This window comes from Urocampus carinirostris, chromosome 7, assembly GCF_059441175.1.
Source record: "Urocampus carinirostris isolate Australia breed hairy pipefish chromosome 7, RoL_Ucar_1.0, whole genome shotgun sequence".
In the NCBI taxonomy this organism is placed as follows: domain Eukaryota; kingdom Metazoa; phylum Chordata; class Actinopteri; order Syngnathiformes; family Syngnathidae; genus Urocampus; species Urocampus carinirostris.
The window spans coordinates 10,152,204-10,172,122 of NC_142355.1; the positions used below are offsets into that span (position 1 = coordinate 10,152,204).

General features: G+C 38.8%; 2 protein-coding genes across 2 annotated transcripts; one reads left to right on the top strand and one right to left on the bottom strand.

Annotated features, from left to right (window-relative positions):
* Positions 1-5,896: 5,896 nt before the first annotated feature.
* Positions 5,897-11,637, bottom strand: LOC148362292 (olfactomedin-like). Its single transcript, XM_088339199.1, has 5 exons — positions 11,496-11,637; positions 10,177-10,335; positions 8,778-8,990; positions 6,910-7,042; positions 5,897-6,830 (listed from the first exon to the last, which is right to left on the bottom strand). The coding sequence occupies exons 1-5, from the start codon at positions 11,526-11,528 to the stop codon at positions 5,986-5,988; spliced, it is 1,383 nt and encodes a 460-aa protein (XP_088195325.1). The 5' UTR covers positions 11,529-11,637; the 3' UTR covers positions 5,897-5,985.
* Positions 11,638-12,683: 1,046 nt separating this feature from the next.
* On the top strand, positions 12,684-18,704 carry LOC148362293 (olfactomedin-4). Its single transcript, XM_088339698.1, has 7 exons — positions 12,684-12,793; positions 12,877-13,011; positions 13,074-13,292; positions 13,755-13,923; positions 14,076-14,303; positions 15,163-15,331; positions 16,640-18,704. Exons 1-7 carry the CDS (start codon positions 12,740-12,742, stop codon positions 17,088-17,090), a joined length of 1,425 nt encoding a protein of 474 aa, XP_088195824.1. The 5' UTR covers positions 12,684-12,739; the 3' UTR covers positions 17,091-18,704.
* Positions 18,705-19,919: the final 1,215 nt, after the last annotated feature.

A 19,919-nucleotide genomic window follows, 5' to 3' on the forward strand; every position in this document is an offset into this window, starting at 1 on the left:
TTAAGACCCCTGTCATAGAGTCATATGGACAGATTACATCTAGAGATGTGCTATTAAATTCATACGATGGGAGGGAGGAAAGGAAGATAGTCTTTAGAGGATTAACATAACTCTTTCAAAATCCATTTAGTGTAATGTGAAGACAGTAATCCAATGATGGCCTACTACTTACAAGAAGTCTATCAATAATGCAATGACTATCTCATGACTAATTTTGGTTGGCTCAAAGGTCCGAGGACTGAGAATGTCTTTTTACAACGTTGTACTTGTTCATATGCCGTATGCCCAAGTACAATTTGAGCAGTGTTTAATGTTGTTGTCTCGTTGAAGCATCCAGTCCTGGCACAACTTTAACTTTGTCACTATTTCCTGAACATCGTTGGCAAGTATCTGCAAATACTGACTGGAATCCAAGCGAACTTCTACTTAAACAAGATTGCCAGTACACGCACTAGACACTAGCATCTAATTTTACTGTATGTAGCGAGTGTTTATATTGGAACGCTGCTGTTCTTGCTCCATGCCCCTTAAATTTAAGCAGGGTTGGGTAGGGTTACTTTAACTTGATTACTTTCAATTACTTTTGGATTACTCCAATACCAAATATGCTAATAAAAGACAAAAGAAACTAAATATGAAAAAAATGATGACTCACAACACGTGGTAAGCTTTCTCTCCTGGCTTTGATCTCTTTGATCTCCGGCCAAACTAACATAAAATGCGACAGAAACAAAATGAAAATAAATCCAAACAGCTTGCCAACATCATTTTTGCCGTTCCATGTGTTCCATTACTCCCCAAGCCTGCACAAAATGTAGTAATTGTATTCATATTTAGTCTCTTTTGTCTTTTATTAGCATATTTGGTATTGGAGTAATCCAAAAGTAATTGAAAGTAATCAAGTTAAAGTAACCCTACCCAACCCTGAATTTAAGATTATGTACCACTAAGCACGAAACAAACACAAGCACGGGGAGAACCTGATAACTCCTAACGGGGAGGCTGCAGTAGCTGGACTTGAACCCTGAACCTCTGCACCGTAGGGCTTCGACCTAACCACCTGTCCGCCGTGCTGCGTGATGTACTTTTTTATCTTAAAAAAACATCGGGAGTGGACTATCCATCCATTATCTGTACCGCTTATCCTCAGTAGGGCCGCGGGGGGTGCTGGAGCCCATCCATGCCATTTCGGGTCAGTGGGCAGGGGACACCCTGAACTGGTTGCCAGCCAGTCGCAGGGCACACAGGGACAGACAACTCGCTCGCTCATTCACACATAAGGACAATTTGGACCGGCCAATTAACCTAACATGCATGTTTTTGGAATGTGGGAGGAAACCAGAGTGCCCGGAGGAAACCCACGCAAGCACGGGGAGATCATGCAAACTCCGCACAGGAAGGTTGGTTGCTGGATTTGAACCCATGACCTCAGAACTGTGCCGCACACGCGCTAGCCACCGTGCCGCCGTGCTGCTGGGAGTGGACTATTAAATACTAAATTAATGTTATCACAGACTGAAAGACTAAGTTCAATGTCCTTCAGGTGGTTTGCTATTGAATATCCTGCATTGTGTTAGGATGTGGTACATGAGGGCGTCTGTTTAGAATGACATTTTGGACAGCATACATGGTAGTGCCATTTCATTTCCACTGTCATTGCTTCATCAGATTTGTTTTTTTTTGTTTCCCGTTTCTGGTTTGGACATTTGGTAAGTTGCTTCAGCCCTCTTGTTTTTGTTTGTTATGTTGTTCCTTGCATTTCCACCGGCACAACACATTTTGTTTGTTTTGTTTTTGGTTTCTAGAAGTTTATTGCCCCCTTGTTGATTAAATTTCCCATTTCGGTCCTTGTATCTGGTGTAAACATTGTAATTCGTTTTGTGACCGTGTGTTTGTTTGTTACTTTGTCCTCTGCGTCCCAATTTCCAGTTAGGTTCATGCCAGGTTTGGTTTTGTTTGGACGTTTTGTTGTTTTGTGACACCTTGCTTTGTACCTCCTTTTATAAAATTTCAACCTTACTTTGAGCGCAGCTACCTCAAGTCTTGCTAACCCACATATCGGTCCACCATCAAAGCCTAACACGAAGTGAAAATAAAATAATTTCGAATTCATTGTTTCAACTGTTCAAAGTGTGTCTGAAAAACATTTTGATTGGGAATTTTGAACGGCTACAATTTCTCATTACAATGCCTAATGGTTAAGAATACTCCATTTTGTGTTCCTGTGAATAAAACATCAAGTAAGCATAAAGACACAAGTACAATTATGCGTTATGTTCTTAACCTTAAGACAGCTGTTTTAGGTTTCTTTGACTATGTGGAAAATTGCTATGTTATTATGAGAGCAGAGCTTTGGGCGTATTTGAGTGGAAGGCAACTTAGAAATCTCCAATTGATAAAAAAAGGAAAGGCTGGGGATTGATTAAAAAGGAAAAAGAAAAATAACAGGAAATGAAACAGCTGTTTATCTGTCTATGTTAAAGACCTCAAAGTCGCTTAAAATGGAACTCAAGTCATGACTGCAAAATATGCTTGTTACAAGAATTGTATTTACTTGAAGCGACTGGAGTCGAGGATTTCTGCTGTTCTGCCCAAGCTGGGAATCTTCAACGTGTCAGCGCCCTCTGGTGGCAACACTGTTCGGGTGGTTTACTTTCCCCCAGCGATTGTTAAAGGTAAATTAAAATTCTTAACTCATTCGATGTCAGACGTTTCTCTCAAATGGGAAGTGAGTGTGCCAGCCATTTTTGCTGTTTGACACATGTTTTAGGTCCCAAAGAAAAGTTACCTTTGCAGCTACAGATCAGAAGAAAAGCTTGAACCCTCATCCTTCAATAGAAAAGAGCGTGTTTCTAGCTTTTACCATTGTTTAGTAAACAACAGCTGAACATTGCTGAGTTTCTTGAAATTATTTGTTTTCAAGAAGACAGAGAAAAACCTTTTTTGAGAAAGGATACACGTAGGTATTTTTTTTTTTTGCAACCGTGATACCTCCACTATACGAACAATGCTTTCCTTAAAAAAGGGTCACTTGGTTTCAAAATAACATGTATTGCCAGAACACAGAACTTGTGCATGAACAATGCATGAACTTTGTAAGATCTTTTCATCCCCTGATGTTTCCAGTGATGGGATCACACAATTTTGGTAACTCAGGGGCCGCCCACAAACTCTCAATTGCTGGATAGAAGAAGCAAAGCAACACAGAGAAGTGGGGGATTCTCAATGCGTGGACAAAGATCTGATCAATACCATTCCTGCAATTTAGTGTTTTTTTTATCATACCGAAATAATATCCAGCGGTTTGATACTTACTGATCAGCAGTGACAAAGCCTTTAGAGTATTTTGTAAAATATAACAAAAACGTAATTTTACGGTTTGGCACTCAAGGACAATGCTGCTAAAAACGTATTTATTTATTATCTCTGGCTCCAAGCGCCAAAATGATGAGTTTAAAGTTTAGTAGAGTTTCAAAATCATGAGTAAAGACATCAAAGGATTTTCAACTTGCAAAAAGAACTGGGGAGAGAGCTCCAACTTCTGATAAGAAAATCCAACCTGTTATAAAGGCCCAGCCCTGAACTCTTTCTTTTAACTGAATCTCAGGTTACAAAAGCAGATCCGCTGTAAAGAGTGTAAATCAAAAATAGCGACCATGATGTTAACAGCTCATATTGGTACACAACGAACTGGCATCCTATGCAACCTCTTTTATAGTTTTCCAATATTGAAAACAGAATAACCTTATCATTCCCACACATTAGAAGAGCCGGAGCTAGCGAAGCGGCTAGCGGCGTTATAAGTCTTCGGTACCATCCGTAATCATGGTAAATGCGAACTCATGACCAAATAAGATCATCGAGTGCTGGTGGAAAACATCGAAGCGCACAGGAAGCGCAGCTGCTGTGTTTTGCGGAAACGTGGCTCACGTTTAGCATTCTGGACGCTAACGTGTAGCCACCCGGAGCTACCCGGAGCTATCCGGCTTCAACGCCGCTAAACAGAAACACGAAAGCCGGGGGGAATCGGAGAGGAGGCGGACTTGCTAAGTTAAGGTGGTGTATCCCTGGATTTTCACAAAGAAAAGTTTTCCATCTGCCGCAGGGATGTCGAACTTTTGGACTGGCGTGACGTCATCCGCTCCGCTACAAGCACCCCTAGGGCATCATGTTAATCTGTTGATAAACAACGGGGTAGACTGCTGGAAGTGTGAATTTCCCTACGGGGATGAATAAAGTATCTATCTACCTACCTACCTACCTACCTACCTACCTACCTACCTACCTACCTACCTACCTACCTACCTACCTATCTATCTATCTATCTATCTATCTATCTATCTATCTATCTATCTATCTATCTATCTATCTATCTATCTATCCCTGCAGTTTTTGTTAGTGTAGCATGGAAATGATGAAAGTGAGTAAAGGCCAGTTTCAAGTACAGCCGAACCAAACTCACATAAAGAAATGCACACGCTTTTTACACACCACAAAAGTAGCTTGACAGAGGCTGTAATGATGACTTAAGCCTGAAAATAGTGTCAGGGAGTAGAACATTTTCAAATTCTGGACAGCACCTTTAAATACTCTTTTATGCATCAAAACCAAGGAAAAAACCCACTTTGCAGGCTCGAGCATCCCTATTTGTTTTTTTTTCCAAATAACGTCTGCACTCGATTCAATACTAAGAATCTTGCTGTTGTATTGTACTAATGATTCCAAAATGGGGTGGAAATTATTTAAAGGACACAACTTTTTTACTTCTGATGATATTTTGTCACTATTACGTGGATGTTATTTCAAAATAAAAATGTGGTGTGAAATGTTTTTATGAAATGCTTTCTTTAGCATGTTGAGAAGACCAACTTTGCCAGCGATAGGAAACATCTTCCTCTGCTTTTTGAGACTGGCAGCAGGCGCTCTTTTGGGTCTGGACCGTGTTTTTTGTGGTGATGGCTTTTGGAGAAACTTGAAATTGAAAAAGATTTGCTTTCGGCGAATGTAGGTCCTTCGTTTTACCGTTTTACTTACATTTACAACTTAAACGGCAGTGGCTCAGGAGGTAGAGCGCTCGTCTTGGAATCAAGAGGTCGCAGTTCGAATCCCGGCTCCTCCGTGTTACATGTCGAAGTGTCCTTGAGTAAGACACTGAACCCCTAATGCCCCCAGTAAGTAGGTTAGGGCCTCACATGGCTGCACGGCCGCTATTGGGAAATGTGAAGCACAATGTAAGGCGCTTTGGGATATTATTATCCCAAAACTCCAACTCGAAGATAAACAATTTATTTTCTAAATTGTTAGTTCAAAATTTCAAATTTTGCTTTTTCACTAAATCCAGTCACTGAATCAATTTAACCATTATCTTGTCAGAATCATTCACCCTGATTTGAATGATTGAGTGTTTTCTCTTTTCTTATTATTTTACCAGCTCGGTAGCCTAGATGGTAGGGCGCCCGCTCTGAGTCTGGGAGGTCGCTGGTTCAAGCCTCGGCCGAGTCAAACCAATGACTTACAATATTGGTACCCATTGCCTCCCTGCTTGGCGCTCGGCATTAAGGGTTGGAATTGGGGGGTATGGTCACCTAATGACTCCCAACACAGCAACTTGGGTCTAAAATGGCTGCGGCTGAATCAGGCTCGCTACAGTTTAACTGTACGAGTCAGGTGTATCGACATTTCTTTCTGTGTGCATGGTTACAAAGAATGACAATAAAAATAAATTCTTCTTCTTCTAAACCATTGTTGTTTTTTTTATTATTCATGTAATAATAGTCTGAAAAATAGTCTGTGTAATAACCTGTGCAGCCTTTTGAGACTCTTTGTGATTAACAAATAACAAATAAAATAAAAATGACTTGACTTGACTTGGCACATAGACAGACACAGGCAGAAATGGGGCGGAATAACTGTTTATCCATTTAGTATGCAGAACAGAATGCACGATGAAAATCCACTAAGTAGTGAAACGTAAAGCGTGATATATTAAAATTCAACTTGGTAGGCCAATAAATATCCACTGTTGAACATGTAAAGCTGCCTGTTGATTGGATTGTAACTCAGACTGGCAACTACAGGAGCAATCTTCTCCATCCGCAAAGAAAGCGTATTGTCCTCTTTGCCTGTTGCCGTGTCAAAGGCATAAAAGACTTCCTCATGGTAATCATCTAAAAAGCGAGTAGCATACAGGACACCGCAAATCATGAAAGCATTTGTCGCTGCCTTTTTGAACAGCCTGGTTTCCCACGTCTGATTGATGTTCATCATTTTACCTTCTGCGTCCCATGAAAGTTTGCTCACCACCAGATTACCATGGCTGTGGACAGTGGCATAAATGACCCATAGCCCCGTCTCATCTACATCCAAATCCACATCGCTATTGGCTAAACAGTCAAAGTAACAGTAAGGAAACTTTCTGTAGTCATTTCCAACTCCTGGAATTTGGACTTTTGTCACAACCTTATTGTTTAAATCAAAGCGGCAGATATCTGAAGAGCCATGGCAATGATAGTACAGGGCTTCTCCGTAAAGGACAGCACTAGGGCCCTCCACGGAATAAGGATGGGTGTTGGAGGGAGCGATGATCAAATCTTTGAAGTTAGCAGAGGCCATAAAGTCTTCATAAGATTTGAAGGTTCTCAAGATGTTCCCAGAGTAATGGCGATGCAACAAAGGCTGGATCCAGAAGATGTTTTTCAGCTCTTCATTCTCCCTCGAGGCTTGTTGGCCCCATGATCCGGAGATGATATTTTTACCATATGGACTGATTTTTGTTGTGACCGGTGCACTGATGTTAGCAATCAAACCCTTAAGGCAATATCTTTGATGACCTAGAATCAAAATAGAAGATGGATGTCAAATTGGAGATGGATTCAAATTTAACAATTAGATCAATGAAAGATCACATACCTCGAAAATCTCTTGGAATTGACAAACATGACTCAACGGTGTTTTTCAGGTAGCGGAGTTTCTCTTTTACAGTCTTCAAATTGATGGAGTTTGCCATATGCATCATGCTGACTTCTTTTTGCAGTTTCTGCACCTAATGAGCAATAAAGTCATTATAGTATTCCAAAACACAGAAGCCGGATCACCCATTCTCTGTGACGCTTATCCTCACTAGGGTCACGGGGGAATACCCCTAATCTGTTGAGAAGCTCCACAATTCTTGTTAAATTTGGGGGTTAACCTTGTGTTTAGGAGTGTTTGTTTCCATTCTACAATTTCACCACTTTTAGTTGGTCTGATTCTAGATCAGGGGTCTCAAAAGTCATGGCCAGGGGGTCAAGTTTGTCAGTTCGAGGCCCCTGCCTTAGTAAAAAAGTTTAATGTGAGCGCAGCATTATTTTGTTACAGAATATTTTTTTTAATTTTCATATATTTTGTGGAGTTGTTTTTTTTATGTTTACACCTTATTTTGTGTATATTCTTGACTATAAAATATTTGAGATTTTTTTTATAGCAAATATTCTTTTGGAAAACTTCACTGAGATCATCTCCAGTGAAGTTTATTGAGTAAATTGAGTCTGAGACCCCTGGTCAAGTGTGATTGATATTGAAGCATATTGAGGGTGAAAGGAGTAGTTCCTCTACCTACTCTTTGTTATTAAAACACATACACTTTAAAAAACAGAAGTAGATATTCAGATGATATATGTTTTTTTTTAAAAAAGACAAATGTTAACCAAATAGCTGAAGGAAACTAAACCTAAGTATAAAATACAGAGTAAAACAGCATCAGTAGTGTTCAGTTGACTCTAACTTTTTGTCACGTTGAAAAACTATGTATTTACAAAACATTTTTTATCTCAAAAGTAAAAATAAAACAACTGAGAGATGAAAATCTAAAAAAATCAGTAATATTCAATTTTTTGAACTAATTATTTTATCTAAAATATATGTTTTCCTTTCATTTGCTTATATAGTACATTTCTAAATAGTTGACTGGCAGTGAGTTACACTCAGAGCCATCAAAATGTGAACAGTATGATGATGAATACGGTTAGAGAGCCAAGTAAACCTTTGATTTGTGTCCTAATACTGTCATTCATTTGCTTCTCAATGTCACATTTTGTAGACTTGTGTATTCAAACAGTCAGAGATAAATACAAATAATCCAATCCTGAAATTTCACACTGGATACTAATGGTTTCGAGAGCAGTGTAAATGTGTTTGTCTTCCAAAATGTTTTGTAAGTCATTTAATGTTTGTTATTCTGATTTTCGGACAATAATAACTTTTTATGATTTCTCTGTTTCGGTGACATAAAAATGGGTATTAATAAAACATTTCATGTCCGTTAGGATTTGTTTTTTATTCAGTTTTTACCAAGAAGTTTGCTAAGGATGCCAGGGTTGTTTGTTTTATTGATTGCGCACAGTTGGTTGTTATTTTGGATCACTGATATTTTGCACAGTTGTTTGCTTTTTTGACTATTATGCGCTCTTTACATAATTGGCAATATCAGCTAATCAATTTGCTTTTTTTGAGTTCCACACCATTCAGACTGACTTTTTGTAACCTTGAAGGTTTGATAAAAAGAAAGCGCTCAGGGGAACATGTTGAGAACAGATTTGAATTTGCATCTTAAGGGGTTTTGTGTTACAGTCCTCTCCTGTTCTTCTTGTAAGTTCAAAATTCATTCATATTATCTCTGCTTAGTTTGAGGGTCTAGTAAAGTACAAACTAAATCACACACTTTGAACTAACTTGTTTATTTTAGAAATAACCAGGCAGTAACATTTGTGATCCTTTGCTTTCTATGTGGTTGGACATACCTCCTTTGAGAGTTTAGCTGTTTCAGCGTCGGTCACTTGCGGGGACATTCTATCTATGTCACTTTCAAGCTTGTGGAGTTCTTCTCCCAGGTGACGCAAAGATAAAGCAGCATAGATTCCTCTATAGTTCAGGTACTGAAAAGGCTCCAGCTTCGCTGTTATGTTATCAACCACTGCACGCAACTCAGGAAGACGCTGATTTGACAGTTGCACCTAAAGAAGAATAGTGAGTTAAAAAACGCAAACTAAATCAACACAGTAATCCAATGCCATATCACGGTTTACTTTTCGGTGTTTCACTACTTTGCAGTCACTTCACCTATTCTAGACCTGTGCTTCGATAACATTGCCATTTAACATGTACATGTACGTGAAACAGCTTGCCGAATATGCATAACGTACGTACTTATGCAGTTTCTTGTTCCATGAACTTCAGCAAGTAGCTCAAGGACGGGACAAGTTCATTGCAGGTCTCCAACGTAATGGATGGAGACATGTCCGTCTATAAGTATACTTTTGCCAAGAAGAATAAAGAGCGACAACAACTGCCTATCACTGCATTCTTTACCTGAAAAAAACACACCTGAATCATAGACTTCAGGAGAACAACACGCTGCAGAGCAGAGTGGGCACACACAAACTCATTCAAAAAAGCAACCAAATAGAATGTTAGAGGGAGTTTGAAATCCACCGCACACCTATTTCTGCAATGGTATGCCCCAGCGGCAGTGTTGTGCTGTTTGACGTCATTTTGCACACAGGGGAATTTTATTCACTTGAGCATATGCTACGATCCTTTGCCTTATTATTATTATTATTACAGCTAATACACACAAAAGATACACCTGAGTCGCTATTTGTTCAACTGCAGTTTGTATTTTTTTTCATAACCATTTTTCATCTTCTCCCGTTCAATCCATATTCTTGGGTCGCATTGAGAAGTACTAATATCTAAAATTTGAATCCATCAGTAAAGCGTATTCTACAAAAGCTTTTATACCCGTGGTCCAGACGAGAAAATGACGCAGAAATGACGCGATGAGGAAGCGGAACAGTCGCCGGCGTCTGTTTTGCGGGCATACCACCGATGAACAGCGGGTTGGCCAATTTTGCGCATTTTCCATCGCGGGCAACCACGGGCAAAAAAAAAAAACGCAAAATTTTAGCCGTGATTCAGCCGCAAACGGCTGTGTGACCGGCCCCTTAGGTTTCAATGTATATTAGAGTTTTTAATTGAATAATATTTTTTAGAAGTAAAGGATTTGCCTATCGTGGGTCTTTTTGGAGTTTACCCTGCGCACAAAAACTAGGGATTACTATATTGTATATTTTCACCAGTATCCTCTTGTTTCCCGTAACGCTGCCCTTATGTAATATATGAGAGCTGGTTAACCTTTACCTGTTTTTGTAGAACAACAAGGTTATCTTCACAAGATTCAACTTGTTGCAGCGTGGCTTCGTACTTCTTGGCGGGGAACAGCCACATGTTAGCGTTGACTTCACATGCACACGAGCCATTTTTCATCTGACCTGAAACATGCTGGACCTGGCAATTGCTCTGCCGTCAAAAATTAAAAAAGCGATGTTAGACACAATGAGCTGAAGCAACTTTTTTGAGCTTTGCCCATTTTAAAACACCAATCCCTCACTAAAAACACGATCTGTGGTGTTGTATAATGATATAGCTGTTCTCTGAATCCACACTCTTTTGTGTGGATCTGCTTTTGTAACCTTGGAGATTTAATAAAAAGAAAGGGCTCAAGGAGGGCCTTCAGAACAGGTAGAAATTTACTATCTACAGGAGATTTTAGAACAGATTTGGAATTTAACATCGTGGCTTTTTTTGGTATAGTTTTCTCCTGTTCTCATAGCAAGTCCTTAACCTATTAAAGTCTACTGGCTTTATTTTGAGTGTCTAGTAAACTATAAAACATATCAACTAAAAATGTGTCTTGTTCTTAGACATATTGAATAATAAATATTAAAACAAAACAAACATTCACATGCAGGGGTGTTTTCTTTGAATATTTAAAAGTTACAACTAGCAGTCTGGTCAAACGCGACGTTGCTCTGCCTTTTCATCTTACTGAGAGTTGTCCCCACCAAAATAAACTTTGTGTACTTATAAAAGGTAAGACACTATTGCAATAATGACGACAGTTAAGTATGAAAGGGCTTAAAGTAAGAAAATGCTTGTCCTTTAAGACTAAAACTAAAATACCTTACAAATTGCTTAAGACTGCTTCCTAAAATAATACTATTAAATCAGTGATTATAATATTGGTTACACATATCTCAATATCTGAACCAATCCGATTCTGTGAATTACTGTTATAAAATACTTTTCATTGTTTGGTTTGCCTATACACAATATCTTTCTCTTTCAGGGTCGTTTTCTTGTGACGAGTACTCTTCATTTACGAGCACATTTCATAACAATGTTTTATGTTTTTGTTTTTTGTCATTATGTTACTCAGTCTTCTGTAGAGTTACTATAGCTCTGGGTAATCTTAAATAATCCAACTGCCTCCCAAAATCTGAAAATATACGCTGTATAATTTTTAAATTGAAGACATTTTTCCCTTTATGGTTAACAAATGTATTTGTAACACATTACGTTTTTTGAATACTTTAGATTTTTGCAGCCACAAAAGCTTTCAAAGCCTTACAATAAAATGAGCTGTTGGCATTTTCAATGTTGAACAGATTATTACTCACTGTGGATGCGAGTAGAAGAAGCAAGAACAGCATGTTGATGACTGAAGATATCGGGAGTGAACTGACATAGAGAGTGAGCAGTTACGATGACCCCACAACACTTCCACCCACTTTCCTTGCCAATACCTAGTGAAGACGTGCCAAACTCAATTCTTGTTCTCACCTAGTCAGCACACAATAACATGGAAGTGAAAGGTGAAAAAAAGGAAAAGTACCCTATTTCTCAACTAGTATGCGCAACAATGTTTTTCTTGATTTATTAACTTTGGGAATAATGAAGTTTCTCAAATTGAGAGTCAGTTCGCTTTTAAATGTCGTGGTGTTGAAAACAATTCATTCAAAGTGAGTTTTTAACATAAAAATGAGAAAAAATCAGGTTATTATTGCAGATAAAGCAGTCTTTTGACATAATGTAATGCTTGGAATGCACACATTCAGTCCATGAATTACATCAGTCCAAAATTTCTCCTGAATACAATCTGGTTTTGTCTTCGGTGCGCTAGTGGTTCACACATTGTGAGTAATCCAGAATTACTATGTAGCTGGACAGCACGGCGGCTGAGTGGTACAGTTCTGAGGTCATGAGATCCAAATCTCCTGTGTGGAGTTTGCATGTTCTCCCCATGCTTGCGTGGGTTTCCTCCGGGCACTCCCCACATTCCAAAAAACATGCATTTCAGGTGAATTGTCTGGTCTAAATTGTCCCTAGGTGTGAATGAGCGAGCGAGTTGTCTGTCCCTGTGTGCTCTGCGACTGGCTTGCAACAAGTTCAGGGTGTCCCCTGCCCACTTCCCGAAGATATCTGGAGCTCCAGCACTCCCGTGACCCTACTGAGGATAAGTGGTGCAGATAATGGATGGATGAGTACTATGTAGCTGGCATCGTTAGCCGAGGTTGGTGAACCAAAGGAGCGTTTGGCTTTGTCAAACGTGGGCTTGGGACTGCGATGGCGGAGAAAAAGCAGAATGTTGTCTTTTGGTTTGGATGCTTGTTTTCTAAAGTAGAAAGGTTTGCATCAATATTTATCTGCACTCTCCAAGTAAACGATTATATTGGATGACCTTCATGGTAAAAAAAACAAATTTTCCAAAGTGGTTCTTTCCCACACCCAAAAAAACCCCAAGTGAATTGAAACCAAAAAGAAGAAGTAATCACTTACGGAATATTCAATGATGCACACATGCAGAATTCACAGGCAATGGTGACAAGTCAGTTCAGATTTCCATCCTATTCTGTTAGCCACCATGAAGCTTTACACAGTCTTTCTCTTGTGGTCTCTCTTCAACTTCACGCAACAGGTGAGATATGCTTAATAAGATTATAATGCGTTGTTTAATTTAAAAAAAATCCTTACTAGCAATTTTGAATCATCTTTTCAAAGATTCCTCGCCAGCTGAATCCAACTGATGGTTGTGTATGCGAACTGAGTAACAAAGAGAAAATATTTCCTCATGATACTCTTAACTCAGTCAATAAAGATGCTTCTAAATGCTCTGACGCTGACACAACGCAGAAGGTAACTCTTCACAGTATGAGAAGATTGAACTGGGCTATCATTGATTGCATTGGGTCTTACAGGCTCTGGAACTTGAAATTCTTCTGCTTGGTTTGAAGCAGCGTCTGCCCCAATTGTTAAACGATGTTTCAATACTAGAGAAGGAAGATGATGGTGATCTCTATGGAGTTGTCAGCCTCCAAGTCATAGAGAATGAACTTATTGAGATCCAAAATATGCTGGACAAGCTCAACACAACCACAAATAGACATCAGCAGTTAACTACTGACTCTGGGCAACAGGTAAGTTGATATGTATGCACATTTTTGGTACAATCACTTGAAAACATGTTAATTTTATTGTGATGACCGTACACATTTTAGCTTATTTGAAGAAAGATAGAACAATGTTCCTTAACTTTTGTGCCAAAATACCTTGTCTAGTGTGCTGCAGAAGGTCTTCCTATATCCATCTAAAGATGTCAACAAATTGAACATTGTGTGTATATATATTTTTAATGAAGAGTGTATGCCATTTCTCAAAAAAAGCTTGAGAAAAAACGACATAGAAGACAATCAACCGTTGCCTGTGACATATCAAAGTTAAACACAATTATTGTTAATACTATGAACCTTGACACGCATTAGTTTTCATAAACAGCATTTTAAAGTCGGTAATTTTTTTAATCTATATTGAACGTTTCATGATCCTGATTTCTCTGTTCCAATAATCCTGTTTTTGTTGCCTTTTTCCAATTGTCTCAGGTAAACCTTCTAAAAACAAGGCTCCAGGAGTTGGAGCAATATGATACCTTACAGGTTGAAAAGCGACGTAAAGACAACAAGCGCCTGAAAAGAGCCCTAGATGAATGCAAGAATGGTCATGAACCTAACCCACAGCCCACATATCGTCCAGACAGGTGGCAGACTGCAGGCAAGATACATTTTCAACTGTCTTGAGAGAGCATGAACACTTGATTCATCATTATTAGTATTAAGTTATTGGAATTAATGCAGATATACCCTTTCATTAATTATCATAAAAAGAATCAAGCAGTGCATCTGGAACTCACCCTTTTTCTCTAGATGTCTGTCCGCATGGAAGATTCATGAACATTACGGGTCCAAGATTCTATTCTTCTGGAGAATCAACCATAAATCACAAGTATGGAGGCTGGGGCAGAGACCCAAAACCACAGCCGGGAAAAGAGAACTGGTATTGGCGGGTCATTCTCAACGTCAACAACATATATGCCAACCATATAACTTTCTACTCTACTCTGAGCGCTCTTACTGTTGGAATAAAGACACCAGGTACACAGCTGCTGATTATAGCACAATTCCTCCATCACTTTTCATTGTCTACAAGCTATGTTAGAATGTAAAAAAGGTAGACCAATATTTAAAAACCTAATGTAAACTTGAATAAGTGGATCACCAACAACATCAATGGCAGGCAAGGAGTACAACAAACGGCATAATAAGGTACCAGGCATAATGTACAGGCGCATGTGTAGTGAGTACGGACTGGTAATACCAGGGTCCAAATGGGAGAAAGCCCCTGACAGGCTAAGATCCTAAGGGGCTTCCGGATCCAAATTGACAAGATGGTGGTGTTCCACAAATCGTATATACCTGTAGAGGTTGTGGAGCTCGCAATCCCCAGTGACAGCAACATCAGAAAGAAAGGACAGTGCGTGTTCGATTTGTCCGTGTCCTCCGCGCATTCTTTCCTACCCCTGTTTTTGTAAAAACACTAGAGCAGAGTAGTTCTGTTGAGTTTTTTTATTATAAAAAACTACCAAAAAAAACAATAATCAAATAAAACAAAAAAGACAGAATATTTTCTGGGTTTGTTTAGAAGACCATATCCACAAAAAAATATCAGGAAACTGAAGAAACGTTTTATAAGACATGGGAATGCTTTGAAAGATGAGTCTCTGTGGATAGTGGCAAATGTTCAGCCACAAACTGAATGACTTACTCACGTATATATGGTCCTGTGATCCTTTGTGTGGCTGTACTACGCATCCTTGTGAAGAAGTGGAGTGGGTTCCATCACAAACTTGAGGTGCTGGCGCTATATAGTTATTCAGAGAATAGCTAGGATTGTGAAAGTTGTTGTTTATTAGGGTGAAGTATACAAAATGAAGTCATTGTTTTCTTGTTTCAGATAATTTCATCATCCATCCTTCCAATCCAACCACTAACACCATTCAGGGTCCTAATGTTGTTCTATATGGAGGGGCCTTGTACTACAATTGCTACAACAGTTATCGACTTTGCCGGTTTAATATTACAACCAAATCCATTTCTTCTCAAGATTTACCTCAAGGAACCAGGTTCATATTCTCCCTAATGTATTTTTTTATCATGCACATCAGGAGTGTCAATCCCATAGCTCAGGGGCCACATGGTAGACTAAACGCAAACACGGGTGCCAGACTGGTTGATTAATGGGATATAAAGTGTGCTAGGCCTGGGTATCTTTTGGAGGCTCATATTTAAATTGTGATTTTGATTCAGGGGTGTAAAATTCCATTAAAGAACAATGATTATTATTTTTTCCCCTCATTTTTTCCCCTTTTCTATGATTGAATCTCGTTTAGTGTTTATCAACTTTGATTTTGGAAAAAAAGCAAAATAACATTTTCTTGGATTTCCACTACAGTTTATTTGACTAAAGGAAACATGAAAGTAACAAAAATACAACCCAAATCGAAACTGAAGGGCAACAAAAATAGTACATAAACACTAATTAAATGCAAATGATTTAATGCCTGCTTTTTATTATTATTTTTTAATTAAACATGTTACCTAAATTTGGAAACTTCACAGTTAGATTTGTTTATCTATTATATAAATGAGCTAATTCTTCTTTAAACTAAAGCAAAGACACTCAGATGCAACTAAATTTGAATCTCTTAATCCAGGTGTTAGCATCCATCCATCCATCCATTATCTGCACCGCTTATCCTCAGTAGGGTCGCGGGGGTGCTGGAGCCATTCTCCAGATATCTTTGGGCAGTGGGCAGGGGACACCCTGAACTCGTTGCAAGCCAGTCGCAGGGCACACAGAGACGGACAACTCACTCGCTCATCCGCACGTAGGGACAATTCGGACCAGCCAATTAACCTGACATGCATGTTTTTGGAATGTGGGAAGGAACCCGATAGCATGGAGGAAACCCAGTCAAGCCTCGGAGAGAACATGCAAACTATGCACAGGAAGATTCGATCTCATGCCGCCGTGCTGCCCCGGTTAAAAGACATCCAGGCACCACGCGAGGGCAATTGTTTTGCATTATACAGGGCATCTGTGACTTAAAACTTAAGTGATTAGGATGAGCGTTTCCTCAATGTTCTCTGTTCGATAAATGGTAGTCAGCAAATACAGTTAAAGCAGCTAAGTTGCTTTGGGTGTGGCCCCCAGGCTTTGGCGACACCCAGAGGACGTATTTAAAACTGCGGCTTTTTAAAAAAAAATGTGTTCTCTTGTGCTTCTCTCAGCATTGTCTCGCGTATTGGAATAAATCGCGAGTTATAAGTATGACACCTCTGATTTACATGATATTATTCATAATAAGTTTGGGATAACTAACCTGTAATCGTTTACCTTAGTAAAAAAACATAAAATTCATTTTCTACAGGTACAACTCTAAGGGGAATTTTTGCCATCTAAGTGAATGCTATTTGTACACCGACATGGACCTTGCGACAGATGAGTCAGGTGTGTGGATCATTTACAGCACAGTACAGCATTTTGGGAACCTGTTGTTGTCCAAAGTGGAAGAAAGTGACCCACCTATGCTGAAGCAAACTTGGCACACTCATGTCTATAAGCAAGCAGTCACCAATACTTTTATGGCCTGTGGTGTTCTATACGCTACGCGCTATGTAAGCAAGGAAATAGAAGAGATCTTCTACTCATTTGACACCTCCACGGGAGAAGAGAAGTTCAACCTTGGTATTTTAATAAAGAAAATGTGTCCTAACATTTACTTCCTAAATTACAGCCCAGTAGACAGAATGTTACATGCCTACTGTGACGCCTACATGGTATCCTATAAGCTTTTATTTGATGAAACGATCTCAATATAAGCTTGACACAAATAACACAAACAATATTTTTGTTATGGCTTCAGGTTGTGTAATGTGTCGCTGCATACATATTTATGAGTGTATGATTTTTCGGTAAAACCTTTTTTTTTCATTTCAGTCAATTATTTCTCCTTCACTTATTTAGTCATAATTGATCTATGTATTCAAGTGTAATCATTTACTTCTTGATATGATCACATAACCTCTTCATAAATTCATTTACCGTATTTTCCGCACTATAAGGCGCACATAAAATCTGATTTAAAAAAAAAAAAAGCTGAATATGCGCCTTATAATCCGGTGCACCTTATATATGGATCAATATTGAATTACAAGGTCTCGCAATTTACGGTAAGCAGCCACCGACTCCATTTTTCGCGTAGAAGAAGAAGTGCGCTGCGCATACTGGGAAATATTAAACAACGATTCTCTTTTATTTGTGTGTTTGTATAAAGACCCTGAAATGGCTCCTATTAAGAGACACGCTTACAATGCAGAGTTTAAACTCAAGGCGATCAGTCACGCAGTAGAACACGGGAATAGAGCAGCACCGAGAGAGTTCAACATTAATGAATCAAACACGAGAGTGGCTCGAGCCGGCAGAATTAAGAGTCCCCCTGGGAACTCGCTAACTGAACAATGGTTCCATTGGTGAATTATGTAAAACCCACTACAACGTTTTACATTTTACAGTTATTATGTTATTTCTTTACTGTTATTGTTTTGCACTTGTTGTTTTTGCACATTACGAGTGTCACTATATTGCGATTGCACTAACGTTTAATTTACCATAACAGTATCAGACGTTTTTTGGGGTGTTGACTAAATGGAGGAAAAGTGAAATGTTATGCCTTGCTGTTGTTCAAAGATGTTAAAGATGTGTCACGAAAATGCTTTACTTCAGAGAAAATAATAAAACGGCTGTTTATTCATTTTGGGAGTGAATGGAGTTGTGGAAAGCTTGTTTGTTATCTATTAATAAAGTTTGACTGACCTGACTGTTTTGTTGACATTCCCTTTAGCGCGGCACCATCTAACGGTTGCATAACGTAACTACATCCTCTACTGTAGCCAAGTCAAGTTAAGTCACATTTATTTATGACGGCCTTAATCACAAAAATGTCTCGAAGGACTGCACAGGATTACAATTACAAAATTGCACTATTACCTGATCTTAAACCAGCATGCACTTATAGCGCCTTATAATGGGGTGTGCCTTATGTATGGAAAAAGTTTAAAAATATATCATTCATTGAAGGTGCGCCTTATAACACGGTGCGCCTTATAGTGCGGAAAATACGGTACTCAGTTGCTCTTCAGTCTCTGCAGTGTTTTATATGGTGTTTCTAGTTTGAGTCCCTCAGTTTTATCAGCGCTTGCCAGGCCCAGTATGGACAAAGGGCCGGTGTGAAGCAGGGATTTTTCCACTGAACCACTAGAGTTTTGTTATTGTCACAGCCCGCTCCTTTGGTTTATAGGTGATTAAGTGATTGGCAGCCGTTTTGATTGCATATTTTGTAAAACCATACAGTCTTGTTCTGTACCCAACCTCCTGGAAGACATTTTTTTTGTTAATTGTTTAATTGTAATAAAAACTTCAATGAAACTGCTCAATATCAGTCTTTGTTTTACAAATTGCATTTCACAAAAAAAAGATCAATCTTTAATTGTCAAAGTACAAGTTGCCTTAATCATAAAACATCTGTTTTAGGCAAATATTGTGAAATGATTTCCGCTGAGCAATATCATAATTGAGCCACAAAGAAAAGTGGAAGAGTAACAATAAACATTGGTGTGTAATCAGAACATTGGGTGCCAATACTGTACGCTGAGATGCCACATGCCCATCATCCATCAGCATAATTTAGTAACTGGCTGCTGAACTTCAACTTATTTCCATCTGTATGATTGAAGAATGAATGGAATGACCATTAACAGGGTTGGGTAGGGTTACTTTAACTTGATTACTTTCAATTACTGTTGGATTACTCCAATACCAAATATGCTAATAAAAGACAAAAGAAACTGAATGTGAATAAAATGACTAAATTTTGTGCAGGCTTGGGGAGAACGGAATACATGGAACGGCAAAAATGATGTTGGCAAGCTGTTTGGATTTATTTTCATTTTGTTTCTGTCGTATTTTATGTTAGTTTTGCCGGAGATCAAAGAGATCGAAGCCAGGAGAGAGAGCTTACCACGTGTTGTGAGTCATAATTTTATTCATATTTAGTTTCTTTTCTCTTTTATTAGCATATTTGGCATTGGAGTAATCCAAAAGTAATTGGAAGTAATCAAGTTAAAGTAACCCGACCCAACCCTGCCATTAAACCTTGAGAAAACTCAGTATTTTAGACTACATCAACTTTGGACAGCGTTCCATTTTGCTGAGGGGTAAAGGCACACAGACATGAACTACTCCTGTTCAGATCTAATCTGTCTTTGAAACAAAGGACATTGAGGGGTTGCCCAGCCAATGACCCAAGAGGCTGGCAAAAAAGGTGAAAAGCCTGACCACTACTCACTCTGCGACTGATTGAGTTTCCCTGAGTTAAACAAGCTGTAGTGAAAAGGAATTCAATATGTTGTTTTTTTTGTTTTGTTTTACAAATTCACAGTTGATAAAAACTACATGTTAAATCTTAGTGAAAGAAAAATAGATTTAATAAAACCCCCAATTATCGTTTTACAATTGAATCTTACACCCAGAATCATAATTGTAATTCAATTTGAAGCCTCCAAGAGATCTGAAGCTAAGGCACATTTTTTATGCTACTGTTCTTTAGTCCGGTGAAAGTGTTTTTCTACCCTGCGGTGGCTGAGATGAAA